Source organism: Polyodon spathula, chromosome 25 (assembly GCF_017654505.1).
Source record: "Polyodon spathula isolate WHYD16114869_AA chromosome 25, ASM1765450v1, whole genome shotgun sequence".
Taxonomy (NCBI): domain Eukaryota; kingdom Metazoa; phylum Chordata; class Actinopteri; order Acipenseriformes; family Polyodontidae; genus Polyodon; species Polyodon spathula.
The window spans coordinates 22,766,672-22,782,024 of NC_054558.1; the positions used below are offsets into that span (position 1 = coordinate 22,766,672).

The window sequence follows — 15,353 nt, forward strand, 5'->3', positions numbered from 1 at the left end:
ATTTATCTGCGTTTGGGTTTACACAAGTTAGAGACATGTCCAGCGTGGTGTGTTGACTGTTGCATATTCTTAGAAATAACGTTACAATTCAGAAACTGAACACTTGTAAACGTTTATACATTGCGCGGTCCGGATAAATACAGCGCCAATGTAATTACCATGAGTTTGGAGGATTTGTCTTTCTATTTCAAGTGCTTAATTTAGTCCCTTTTCATTGTCATATTTCCACAAACCAACATATCGACCTATATATATATATATATATATATATATATATATATATATATATATATATATATATATATATATATATATAACAGAAATACAGTCGTAATTAATTTGCAGGACGTCCACAATGACGTTAAGATTTTTTTTTTTCGCAGCGAATTCGAATTCGGCACTTTGATTGACAGGTTTCTATTAAAATAAAACATCCCGTGGAAAGCACGCACAGTTTTTTTCTGGTGTACAGGAGGCGTGGAGTCTCGCTTTTGACATATTCTCAGCGGTAGCTTCACTCCTTAAAGGCAGACTTTCAAACTATTTATGACATCACCTTGCCACTGGAATGGGGGGAGTTTGCTTTTAAAGGAACGTTTTATGCTTTTGGTTTGGTTTTTTTTTTTGGATAAGCGTTATTAAAATACAGGAAGGTAAAGTCAACATTGCGTTTCTGAATATCGGTGTGAATTCCGAATAAAGGCGAGCAGCAGCTGGACCGCGTTGACAGATTCGTTCTGTCTTCTCTGTGGAAATAACTTGTTGTTTTGAAAAGACTGGAGGACACAGCAATCGCCCAAAGGCCCCTCTCCAACGACGTTAGAAGCGCGTCGAAACTTATCAGTCTTACTGGTGTTTGTTTGTTTTTTTCCCGCTGTTTTGGATCTTCACGGGGGATATCGTTCTAAGGCACCAGGGAGACACATTTTCACGGCAAAAGCACCTCCCTTATGGACGACTGTAGTCCGCTCTCTCCCAAAGCAAATGCTTTCAGTATTGTCTCTTTGATTTCAGCGGAGGTGGAAGCAAGAAACCCAGCGTTTGAGGAGCCTAGCAGTGGCCTGAAGCAGCATTCCCAGCACCAGTGCAGCTACCGCTCTTCTAGAATGCATTACAGTACCGTCACCAGGGAGATGGAAGGTAAGACTCCGCTCTCTAACAGAAATATTAAAGGGATCACTTGTAATAGCAGCACAGCTTGTTATAATTGCAATTGCATTATGCCTGCTGTGCAACAGAGGACATGTGCAGAGTGCAAGTTGATTGCAGGTTTATATATATATATATAAGTCTTGCAAAAACATATCTGGGTTATTAAATCCTACCTGTATGAAGTGCCTAGTATTTCTATAAAGACAAAGTTCATTAACTGTTAAGGTAAGTTGTTTAAAAACACAACCAAGTAACAAAACATTAATATGTAAAACAAAATAAAAAAAAACAAACAAGCATGGGTTATAACTAATCAAGACATTGAAAAGATATTGCTTTCAGACTGTAAATATCTCGATCATGCATGACAGAATGATGAAGATTTTATTTTTGTTCCCAGTACGTGTGTTAGTGATTGAGGAACGTCAGGTATTTTTGTTTATTATATATATATATATATATATATATATATATATATATATATATATATATATATATATATATATATATATATATATTATATATAAAAAAGGGGTTAAATCGGCGGTAGCCTACAGAGCAAATGGTGCGCATGGAAGATATAGTGCAAAATGAAGAGATAGTGTAAAAAAAGAAGTGGCCCATGCAGCAGATATTAATGATATGATGCGAGCCATGCTCCTCGATTCCTTTGCGCTTCTATATAGATTTCTGTCGCTCCAGAGCCTATTTGCTCGTGCTGAAGAGGTGTTTGTTTACCTTAGCGAGGGGCAGCCTCTCGTGCCAGCCTCCATTCCCATTGTTTCCTGGGTTCCATTGTGGGCGATGCCCTTGTCGCGCAGTGCATGGGTGCCGGAAAGCCTATTAAAAGGGGTGCACTTTTGTGTCAATCAGATTGGTCCCAAGGCGAGGAAAGGCACATTACCTGCAGCTCCTTATCTCAAAAGAAATAAGAACCGGTTCTTTCGTGAAGGGGGGGGGGGGCCCTCTCGGAGAGATAAGAGCGAGTCCGGACTGTAGTGTTGCACACAGCAGGAGCGCGTCGCTCAGAACACTCCACCTCACAAACTTAAGAACGCTGTTCAAGGGAAGAGCACACGGGAACAGCAACGCGAGGTTTAGCTCTGCGTTCTGCTAATCCCAGACATTATCTAACCAAGAGGAATCATGCATTTTATCTAGGGTTTTTTTTCTGGACTGTAGCGTCTCGCTGGCACAATAGCTCTATAGCCTATACACAGCTAAAGTTGGTTGTGTGGCAGTGTTAAACTGAAACCTGCGAGTCAGCAAAGGGATTACAATCAAGGAGATGACTGGAAAGAACTGGTAGTAAATATTAAAGAAAATACTAAAAGGAGCTTTGGTTTTTGAACATTTCTTTTTTGTATTAAAAATAACCTTTATACCAGGAGAAACAAATAATAATAACCCCAGTTTTTGGAATGATTTCAGCAATATCCAGTCCGTGGCTGACCCAGCTGTCCCATTTTTGCGATGTTGCAGCCTTCACAACGAACAGCTTGAGCAGCCTGAATGCGCCTGGGAGTTACCACCTCTCGCCTTCCCCGGGAGACCCCTACAGCCAGCATGAGCCGCACTACGAGCCCTGCTCCGCCGCACAACACAGCTACAGCTACTCGGGCTCCAATCCGGCTCCGCAGCCCGACACCGGGACCTCCAACTGCGCTTCCTCGACCTCCAACTCGACCCCGAACAGCAAACCACCGGCGAAGAAGAACCCCAAAGTGGCGAACATTAACGTGCAGCTTGAGATGAAGGCTCTCTGGGATGAGTTTAACCAACTGGGGACTGAGATGATTGTCACTAAAGCTGGAAGGTAAGGAAGACAATTTTTGGAAGTTCCTTCTACGTTTTTTGTATTGTGTGTTTTTCTTTTTTCTTTTGTTTTTTAAAGAGGCGCCGTAATGCGTGTAGTGTCTTTCTTTTTGATTTGAGAAGACGGCTTGTCAAACGCAATGTCTGCATCACAACTGGGGTAATAGGATCTTAAACTCTATGCAAAGCGATTACATATGATCTACTAATACCAGCTATTACTGTGCGTCTTCCTGCTTCAACTCCTATACCCCACAAACAACCTGGAAAATGCACCATTGTTACCCGGCGCTTCGTAAAGTGTATTAGACTAGCCTTGTAATTAATGCGCTATATATATATATATATATATATATATATATATATATATATATATATATATATATATATATATATATATATATATATTATTATAGGTTAGAAAATGAAAACTAAATTTGTCATCGATAGCATGTTTATCGTTCGTCACTTTTGTACGCTTTTATAACAGGGATGGTGTTTAAAATCTACAGCAACGGCACAGATTAAACACATAACGTTTAGCAATGATTTACAGTTCCAAACGCCTGTTCACCGCAGCGTTAGGAACAGGACGTTTCTGTTTTACACGCACGTCATTCAGAGACTACTAAACGCGTCACACTTTCTTTGGATTTACAGCGTATATTTTTTAATAGAATCGGCCATCTGTTTTATGGAAAAACTAAAACAATATCATAACATAAAACAGTAATTTACACAAACAGGCTTCAAAGCAAGACACTGTTTTATTAGAAAAATACATCTACAGTCCTCTAAGATTATTAGACTTGGATGTAATTTACTTTGAACGAATGATTAATAGTTCTGGGAATATGGCGTTACAAATCCCTGTCACAATTACCTGTCCCTTAATATGACCAGAAACTGAAATAGTCCGTGCCGTTTGTTTGTTTTTATTTTTCAGTCATTGTTGTTTTTAGTTGTAACTGATATCCAAGCTACCTAAGTTACATTTCTGAAAAGTCAACGAAGCAATTATGTTGTATTAATATTTATTTTGTTCTTCACACGTTTATAACTTGGAATTAAACGCATAGAATGCAGAGGGGTCAATTTAATCGTCTATGCTTTTAGTACAGTTTTATATATATATGGGGCTTACTCAGTGCATTATAAAGTCTAAATCGCTGTTATTCTTATAGGAGCCCTGCTTATTGTCTCACGTTTCTGAAGGCCTGGATGGAAAATAAAGCACATGAAAATTACTTGCTATTTTCTGTAAGACTAGACGTTTACACAAGCAGCTTTAATCAGTTAAACCAAAAGTAACCAGTCACCCCTCTCTGTAAATATAAGTTTGAGCGTGCAAAGAAAAACCTATTGCAGGACCTGGGCGTTGTGAATTCGTCCAAAATGCAGTGTGCTGTTTTTCACGATAAGATTTTCAACACGAGTTTTTTTATGTATGTATTATTCTATTTCCAATAAAGGGTTGTTGTAATTATAATCAGAGAATAAATGGAGGATCACACGTCTAAACCCTATCCCGGTCACAGTAATAATCCGCTCTGCAGAGTTTCACAGTTGTCAGTTTATGGATTAGGATAAATCTGTATCCCGCCGGGCAGAGAGATCACTCGTTTTTAATGTAACGCAGTTCTATACGACTGACCTGGATATTTGTTTCTGTAATGTGTAGTTAATGCAGGTTTCCTGACGCGATCTCCCATGTCCTTAATAACCACGTTCCTCTCTTATGACCCTCCTGTTTTGCTGCGAGGAGTTAGTCTTTTGATTTCTTTTTAAAAAGAGAGAGGATGAAGCGCGACTCCCTGCAGCTTGTAATAACAGATCTCCTTCTGCATTGCTTTGCTCAGGGTCTGACCCACAGTTCCGATTGTTCATTCCCTGGTCCTTAGTATGCAGCTCACAGGGCCTGTTCACACATATTCTTCTAGATTAAACGACAAGACAGACAGAAACACTTTGGGAATGTATTTACAAACACGCACACGCACACACGCACACACGCACACACGCACACACACGCACACACACACACACACACGCATGCAAGCACGCACACAACAGGTGAAAATTGAATATTTACCCAAATAAGTCTTGAATTGAAGACAGAGAAACAGCAGAAAGGGGGTTGATGGTGTTCAATCTAATAATGCTCAATCTGATTCGAACTGACCTAGACAAGGTCCCCAGTCGTTAAAAACAGGAGCAGCAGCAGTCACAAGAGTCTTGGTATCTTAGATACAGTCAAGACGTTGTAATCGAGTTAATCTGTATTGCAGCGTATTATTACATGTTTGTCAACCGAAAATGTATGGTTCTGAAAACAACAGAACAGCAGACAATAAACCAAGTAATATTCATATATATAAAACAATAGATCTTCAGTTTATCCTGGTTTCATAGAGGAATTATCTCGATAATGAACCGCACTGACCAGTATGACTGAGAAAGTGCCACATTTTTATGTAACTAATACATATTTGCATGCCTATAACAAGCGTGCAGCCTCGCTGTACTGAAAGCATACTGGACGTGTTCCGAATACCATTGCAGAACTATACGTCATTGACTTCGCGGTTTGTAAGCGAACTATGTTATTATTCGATCCTTTCCATTGCCCCTACATAATGAACTAGATGGGACACGAATACATCATCCGTGGCATCTCATTTATCTTAGTCATTACTGTAGATCCAAAGAATAAAAGCATTGAAAATGTACAGTATTGAAATAATCAGTGAATCTACAATTCACACATTCTGTTAACTCACTATTATTATTATTATTATTATTATTATTATTATTATTATTATTATTATTATTATTAATAATAATAATAATAATAATAATAATAATAATAATAATAATAATAATAATAATAATAATAAAGCTTTTTAAGTTTTTAACAATCTATGAAGCAATCCCGTTGCTTTAATTTGCAATGTATTTTCTGAAGATTTGAAATGTGTTGCATTTAGAGAACCTTGCTCGAAAGGCTTCTGCCATTATTGTTTTTCCTAGCCGCCTTTTCTCCAAACACTAATATATATATATATATACACACACACACACACACACACACACACACACACGCACACGTACACGCACACACACACACATTGTGTCTCACCTGTTCTGACAGATTTACTAATTATTTAGGACAACATTTATTTAGCCTTGTTAAAAATGCGGTTATTTTCCAGTTGCAAATATATAGATTAATTGGGGATATAGGGTCGAGTTTGCAGGTGAAAACTGGTCGTAAGCGTGTGTGTGTGTGTTCTGTGAAGTGACATTGTGTGCTGAATGAATGAATCTGTTAAGCATATCAAACATATACCCGTAGCTACAGTTACTCATTAAATTCACTGCATGTTCTTTTTTTTTCAATAGAGAATATCTTTACCAATTACAATGCTAAAGCGTGTTATAAAGAACATCGATAAGTTTTTTTTTTTATTTTTAAGGCATTTGATGCAGTTCGTGAATTTGAAAGTATTGTACGCGCTGCCAGCACGCCAACCAAACAGGGGTTCACAAAGGACACACGCTTCCGAGCAGAGTGGTGTTGTTCACGTTTGTCTTTACGGGTTTAGTTTCTTAAAGAAAATGCGCCTCTTGCTTCCAAGCTTTCAGCGTTCTTTACCGGGTACACGGGATATGCGGGTCTCTCGTTCCGAATGATTGTTCAGTACAGTACAGAGAGAACCGTTGCTTTTCTTTACCGCACACTGCGCGTTGAACTTAGAGTTTGCTTCATGTAGAAATGCGGATCAGCAGGGAGGCCTACTCTGTGTACAGGTTAAAGCTCTGAATGTTCCACGCGTGTCTCCTGCTATTGTTAGAGTGACAGTCCCAGTTACATTTGTCATTGTAAAATGATTCAGGGATACAGACGAATGCACTTTACTGCTACTTTAAGCTTATCTGACCAAAACTCCCCAAAAGAATAGAAGGTAATGCTAAACCGTCCAATTCACTTTCCCTTGTGGTCATGCAAAACACATGTTCTACTCATTAGTATAGCGGAGACAGTAAATACGCATTTAAAAAAACAAATAACACACTTTACTGTAGATACTTCAAGTGTAATTTCCCAAAACAAACATATTGTAACACTCCGCGTCCTGGAACGCTTCATCAAACCACACAATCACAAAATTACAGGTGTACACATTGTGCGTATCAAAACGGAGCATTTTCTAATAAATAAAAAAAGTGTGTGGGGGGGGGGGCTGTCTGATGACATTTTATTTTAGATTTTTACGCATCTTTTTTCGTTGAGGGACAGGCACTTTTAATGTTCTAGAGGTAATGGGATCTTCGGCATGCAACGGTGGTGATCTATTCTTACTCAAAAGGAACCCGTCAGATACCTATCACTAGCCTAAAACCCGTGGGCTGGACACTATCTGGAAGGTAAAAAGGCAGCCTGAAGGGTTTATAAGACGGGTTTTATATTTCTTGATTAACACCTGCTTGTTACTTCATGCTAAGTTCGTACCCCTTTGTCTTGTGTTTATTTGTTTGTTTCACGAGGAGATTTACCCATTGAGACCGAGGCCTCATTTACAAGGGGGTCCTGGAAACCAATACGAAAGACGATTACAGATACAAGCAACACAATACAAAACATGTGCTCTAAACCGAATCAGAGCATACTGTGGTGCCATTAGCAGCCTATGAACTTGATTCGGCGTTAATGATGCCCAACCTCGTATTATTGATGTGACCAGACTCTGGACATTGCAATTATAAAACTGATGTTGTTAGTATAATTATTTATGACAATCCTTCCTCTAAGAAAAATGTTCTTTCTTTTTTTTCCGGAATAAAAAAAAAAAGCAAACTTTCAATTTTATTGTTATTAATTTATTTTATAAAATCACCCTTTATACGTAGACGTATATTATACTCAACACCTCTCAGTGTGGAGACGACACGTACATAATAATAATAATAATAATAATAATAATAATAATAATAATAATAATAATAATAATAATAATAATAATAATAATTATTTGCTTTCTCCAGGAGAATGTTCCCTACTTTCCAAGTGAAGATATTTGGAATGGACTCCATGTCCGATTATATGCTGTTAATGGATTTCCTGCCAGTTGACGATAAACGATACCGGTAAGTTAGACTCTTGATACCGAATGTATTCACACCGCACTGCACACACATTTCTTTGGAAATAAGAACATAACCAGGCGGCCACGTATACGCTGCGTTGAACAGTTTGTTATCGTATTGTATTTTTTAAGCACTCTGCAGCGCAATGTTAATTTCGGCTTTGGAATCAGCTTTGTATTTAGGTATTTTATTTATTGCATTTATAAAGAGTTTTTTTTTTTATATAACAGTACCGCAAACAGTATGCAGTACATAGCAGGACAAAGAACAGTGTGTAGGGTTGCTGCCGCTCTCTCGCTCTCCGATTAAACGCCGGGTTTATGCAATGTTTTTAAGCGCTAGTACTCCCTGTGTTTTCATACGATTTCTTCAAATATCTTGGCTTGGCACGCAGTTTTTAGAGAGTTTCTACTGAGGCTTCTGCTGTACCGGATGCGTAATGAATGAACAGTGGCATTACTTTGTGTTGATTATAAAAAATAGTTTACAACGATGTTTAACTTTAAGAATATAAAAGATGATTTTGTTAAATGAATTAATAACAGTAAATTGCTACTTTATACCCGCTTGTGTTTAGAATACACCATTCGGGATGCTTTTGGATAAAGTGCTGTTTGTATTTGACAGTATTCCTTGCATGTGATCTCTGTTCGTTTTGCAGTGAAGTTCAGCGTGGTTTAAAGACGCAGCCTCGATCTGCAGGTCACAGCGGTTTAGTGATCTAGGTCAGCGACATGATCATCTTAAATGAGGGGTTTCTACCACTTCTGACCCTTTTAGTCTCATTCGGGAATTAACGGCTGGCTTCAGGAAACCAGGTTGCAGACTTGTTTAATAATCTATCATTGAACTCTCTTAGTGAACGACGCTCCTAATTGCAATTCCTCAATAACAAGCTCGTCCAGCTTCACAAAATAGCTCCACTTCCATCTGCAAATATAGATAATATATGTCAATAGAAATAGATCGAAAGCGACAAATGAAAAGGAATATGCAGTCGATACAGAGGTCCGGCTATGTAGTCGAATATAGCTTCAGTATGTATTCCATCTCATATAAAATTATAGCAGAGCCAGGTGGTGACTGTCATGATTTTAAATTAAAAGGCATTTTAAACTTTTCTTTCCAGCTATGCTTTCCACAGTTCCTCTTGGCTCGTAGCGGGTAAAGCTGACCCAGCGACCCCCGGGCGGGTCCACTATCACCCCGACTCCCCGGCTAAGGGCGCGCAGTGGATGAAACAGATCGTCTCCTTCGACAAACTCAAGCTGACCAACAACTTACTGGATGACAATGGGCACGTGAGTAAACACCCCGTGGAGCACGTGCTGCAGGCTATCAATCTCACAACGGGTTGTTTTGGGTTTTATGCCTCTTTCGTTTATGAGCGTATTGCTTTTTTATTTAAAAGAGAACATCTCTAGTGCTCTGTCAAGACAGCCCAACGTGCACAGTTCTCATAGACATTTCGGCAAGCATTTCAAACTCGTGTGTCTTTTTCGATTGCGAAAGCGCATGCGTGCTCAAGTGCGCGTAAACACCAGAGAACAAACAAACATCTTTTGACACTCCCGTGCTGTAAAAATACCGTGTGTTTGTGTTACCTTTGGAACAGGAAGAAAGCGACCGCTAATCCATCATTTTCACCAACTCAAGTGCCAATATAACGGTTTCTATGTTAAGTTATATTTCACCTAGCAACCCAACAGCCCATAAAACAAGTTTAAAAAGAGGTTCCATATAAGGCAGAGACTGTGAACATGTGCAGCACTGTAATGCATTAAATACGTGTATATACATATAAAGTCACGTCACTATCTAAATCTAAATTCGCTTTATTTGATCGGGAGTTTTGATAGATTATTCTATATTTCCTATTTCTAGCTTAGTAGACTATATATGTTCATTTGGTATTTGGTCCAATGTTACTTTGTCCTCTCCTTGTAATACTGCAATGTGTCACTGCTTTCCTTGCTTTCTCGTGTTATCTGTAAGATTTTGTAATCACTCTCTAAGCCCTTTTGTTTTACATATATGTATGCATTTCTATTTCAGATCATTTTAAACTCCATGCACAGATACCAGCCGCGCTTTCACGTAGTTTACGTGGATCCCAGGAAGGACAGCGAAAAGTATGCAGAAGAAAATTACAAGACGTTTGTATTCGAGGAGACCCGGTTTACTGCAGTCACAGCGTATCAGAATCACAGGGTAGGTCTGGAGTCTATTAGCGAGACACTCGCTTTACCAATACTTCATTTATCACAACCCTCTTCGTGATGAAGGAAGACTGGGAAAGATGGGGAAACTATTAAATACGCATTAGCTCCATGCAGAAACCACAAGCTGCGTCGAGGACAAACCCAGACTGATGTTACACATATACACTGACTCTTTTCAAGAATATATATAATATATATATATATATATATATATATATATATATATATATATATATATATATATATATATATATATATATGAGCGCTATAACAAGTTCATATTCCTTGGACCGGGCCCCTGGAGGTCCAAATTTTTTAAATTTTTCAAAACATTTGTGTGTGTGGGCGTCCCCCGCAGGGAAGAAAATCTTCTGTCTTGATAAAAAAAAAAAATAAATAAATAAATAAAAAGCGCGCGCTGTGTAACTATGCCTCCCAAACGAAAATAATTTTATGTTGCAACAAAGTTGGAAACTATATTAATCGTTTGAAAAAAGAAGTAACGCAGGCATGTCAATCGGGAATACAGGCTGTCAAAAAAACCTTCAGAAGACCATTGATTAAAGAAAAAAACTTTATATATATAATATAAATATAAGTTTATATAAAATAATGTTAATTAGAGTTAATATAGATTTAAAGATATAAGTAAAAGTGATGTCACATATAGAACGCCATTACATCATGTAAGAATAAATCATGGATTTGAATATAAAAAATAACAAGTAGTTGTCATGCCGTCAAACACCTATAAATACCTCCAATGTTTTGATTCAAACACAGGCTCCCTTGAGAAAGACATGCACAACATATCGAACCGTTGGGCAGCTGGCTCTTTGAGCTATATATATATATTACTGTTTTTTAAAGTATAGATTGGCACTTCCAAATGTGGTTTATTTAACCCTCAGGAAGTCCAATGTTTATGTCCTTTAAAGGTATTTGCTGAGCATGAGACCTGGTTTCTGAAGGCTTGACCCATGCCCACAGTGACAGGTCCTGCGCCTGCGCGCTGGAGGCTCCGCGGGGGTCTGGGAGATGCCCTCCACCGACCATCTGCTAAACCATTTCTTAACATCGCGAGAAATCTGATAGCCCCGAGACCCCGGCTCCAGATCCGCGGCGTTGCACACCAGTCCATCCCGCGAGCATGCACTTGGAAGCACATTGAAACCCCCAAACGCCCAGGGTGACAAACACACCGCTATAAACTGCTCTCCCAGCTAATTACTGCCGTGAACTGGACACGGCTCACGGGGGGAACCCAAAACAAAAAATTAAGTTACGGAATATAAAATAAACAAAACAAGGTACTTCCTACTCAATTGTGTCCTTGGGTTAGTTTTTAATTCATGCCTTTATTTTATTTGTTGTTCATGATGATGATAAATAATAATAATAATAATAATAATAATAAATAATAATAATAATAATAATCTATCTATCTATCTATCTATCTATCTATCTATCTATCATAGATAGATGTAGCATAATAAAATTTGTGTATATATAATATATATATATTATATATATTTTATATATATATATATATATATATATATATATATATATATATATATAATATATTAGGGGCTACATTGTAATAGATTAAATCACATTATGCTCTAACAGACTCCTTTAGCTTATTCTAGTAAATATAAACTATAGTCGGGATATGTAATCACATTTTTTGCCTATTCATGTTGACTCTGTTCAACAAGCAATAATAGTCCAGTGTAATTTAAAATGCATTTTGCTTCTTCGCTATAAAATAAATCATATTTGAAATGGAAGGATTTATAGACTATCTGCACATTTCAATTGGCACGACCGAAGCCCCGCGTACTGTATTTCGTGTAATAAGGCGTTAATAAGGATTAATAAAATGTAATATGCCACCTCAGAGTGCGAACCCGAAAACGCGTTGCTGCCCCTTTAATAAACCCCTGGTGTTGTTCTAACGCTGGCGTGTTCGTGATGGTGCTGGACAGCTGCTCCATCTGTCTCTCCCTCTCTCCCTCTCTCTCCCTCTCTCTCTCTCGGTCTCCTCCTGGCTTTTATCAGTTTGCACCCCTCAGTCACAAACTGTCATTGAAGGGCTTAAAGTTTGTTTTTCAACTCATTCCGGAAATTCACAACCACATATCTATATCCACGGATGTGCCGAAAAGCAGAGCATGTCTGCTCATCGATTCATGTACCTGATCAGTGGAGACTCGCTCTGTAGTGCGTGTTTTCTGTGCAGTATTAACCCGCCTTTGCTCACCCTTACATACATTAGATTATCACTGCCTCTTCTCGTCAGAGCATTTTGAATACCTGTTTATTACAGTACAAACGTTGTTTTAATGCGCCACAGAGCTGCGCTGTCAGTGCGTATAACAATGCAAGTGAATCATCAGTCGTATTTCAAATACCGTTTCCCTAAAGAATGTCATTGTCTTCGTGTTGCAGATCACACAGCTGAAAATTGCCAGCAACCCCTTTGCTAAGGGTTTCAGAGATTGCGACCCGGAGGACTGGTGAGTGGAACACGTTTCTATCCTCGTGGAACTCAATACATCACAGACTAATATGAGTCGTAGTCATTCAAATATCTATTTTGGAAATTCACATTTCTGATATATATATATATATATATATATATATATATATATATATATATATATATATATATATATATATATATATATATATATATATATTCAATTATCTTACAGCAGCTCATTTATCTCGGAAACCCTTTCTTAAACGGTTTTATTGAATTATTATTATTATTTGAATGCAATTGTATTATTTTATTGAATAGTAAATGCTGCATGCATTACACTGTTTCAGTTCTCATGGTAATTCATGCAGGTGTTATGATTGTCCTTTATAAATCGAGCTGCTGGGGTGCGTGTCAACTCCACTTCAGTGCGTTCTAGGTTCCAGTATGAGAACGATAAATTAAAATGTCTCGCGTGATTAACCGTTTTGTTTAATTCCCGTGTTTTAGGCCAAGGAATCACAGACCTGGATCGATGCCCATCATGAGCGCTTTTGCCAGGACGAGAAATCCAGTGTCCTCGCCTGCTCAGCAGAATGGCACAGAGAAGGGTAATCACTGTGGCTTGTGTAATTTCTAGAACAGCTTCAATTATGTACAGTACACCCTGGAGCCTGTTGTGCTTGTTTTGGAAACGAAGTGAAAATTCGGTGAAACTGAGTATCTCTGAGTGCTGCACTGAACACAAAACGCATTAATCCCAATCCCAATTGATATGATTACACATTTCATGCAAAAAGGGCTAATGTTAATATTATGTAAAGTGCTGCAACACACGCTTATTCTGGAAATAAATATCCCTGGTCCATTTTGACTGATTTCTCTACAGAATGGGTTTTCTATGAACAAGTGAAACCAACCCTAAAAACCGCTGATTCATTTACAACAAAGAGACCCATACAACTCTAAAAAAAAAAAAAAAAATTAATAAAAAAACAAAAAAAACAGACTGGCTCCAGTTCATCCAGTGTCTCTAAATGTTTTCTATTCGTTCAACCCAGATGGAGATAACAGGCGAGATTATGAGAGAGACCCGAGTGGCACACCGATCCACGGAGACCCAGCTCACCAGCTCATGTCCCGCGTCCTGAGTCCGGGTCTCCCGGTTCCCGGCGGACTACACACCGTGCCTCTCAGCACAGGGAGACCCAGTCCACCACATGATCTGCGGCTGGACGCGCACCAGGCACCGGATAGCCTTCACCATCACCCGTACAAGTACCCTGCCACCTATGAACATTACCTGGGGGCCAAAACAAGGCCATCGCCCTACCCTCTACCCGGTATCAGAGGGCACGGATATCACCCTCACATGAACCCGGCAGCTGCAAACATGTACTCGGCAGCTGGCGCGCCTGCGAGTTATGACTACGGTCCTCGATAACATATACATACATAGTGAAGTATACAACAACTCAACACAATATACACTTGGAATGCATGGTTTAAGTTAAAGTATCGTTGTGTTTTGTGGAAGTGACGCCCCTGCAGATGGATTGCCCGGTGAACTATACATATTTATTAGGTATGAGAAAGCAGCAGTGTGCGCTTAAAAACTAAACGCGGTGCCCGACTGGACTATCAGTGGACCCGATACCAAGATCCAAGACTGGCGTCCATCGAGTTCTTTAAACCTGGGACATTAGCAGCCTTTCACCGAGATGGTCGAGAGGAGGGGCAAGGACATTGCTGTCATGAGATGACTACAGTAATCGCTGCGAGGGATGCTTGATGATAATCGTAGACTGGAATCTCTCTTTATTCTGTTTTGTCAGATGCACTTTTCTGCTTAAAATAAGCCATACCGTGTGTTGTTGTTATTGTTGTTTTTTTTTTGTTTTGTTTTTTTTTGTGTGGATTCCGGACATCAAAGAGCTTAATACTAGGAAAAGCTTCACAGGGGGGTTTGGCAGTGATGTGTTAAACTTCAGCGCTGACATTATACAATGATGGCTACCACTAGCGTGATGCATTGAAAGCGACTTGTACCACACTGCCCCCCCGCCTGCAATATGCAATGTTCTATTGAATCACAGAGCAGCTATTTCATTTCACATTGCATTCTAAATTAGGGTTTCCTTGAAACTGTTAACGTTAGTTACATTTCCATCCGCTCAATCCCCCAAACTGTGGGCATGGTTTATTTGTATAGCGATTTAACAAAGGAAAAAAAGAACACTCGTGCGGAAAGAACACCCGTGCCCTGGCTGAACCCTCATGAGGTTTAGGGTATTATCCCACCGCCTCGCTTCCATGAGGTTTAGGGTATTATCCCACCGTCTCGCTTCCATGCCGAATGCTCCTGCCGCACCTGGCTGCCTCGAATTCTCCAATGCACCGCTTCAGACAGGGTGCACTGGCCTGCAAAGCGGCCGAAACATTTGGCATTCAGAGAACAGCATCGCATTGTCGTTTTGTGACAAATCTTTATAAAACTTCTATAAACTGTTACGAGTGTGTATTTACTG

General features: G+C 39.1%; 1 protein-coding gene across 1 annotated transcript; it reads left to right on the plus strand.

The window, feature by feature from the left end:
* The first annotated feature begins 551 nt into the window (after nt 1-551).
* LOC121300123 (T-box transcription factor TBX1-like) lies at nt 552-14,694 on the plus strand. Its single transcript, XM_041228540.1, has 8 exons — nt 552-1,140; nt 2,635-2,968; nt 8,014-8,115; nt 9,245-9,416; nt 10,171-10,326; nt 12,792-12,859; nt 13,336-13,436; nt 13,887-14,694. The coding sequence occupies exons 1-8, from the start codon at nt 951-953 to the stop codon at nt 14,267-14,269; spliced, it is 1,506 nt and encodes a 501-aa protein (XP_041084474.1). The 5' UTR covers nt 552-950; the 3' UTR covers nt 14,270-14,694.
* Nucleotides 14,695-15,353: the final 659 nt, after the last annotated feature.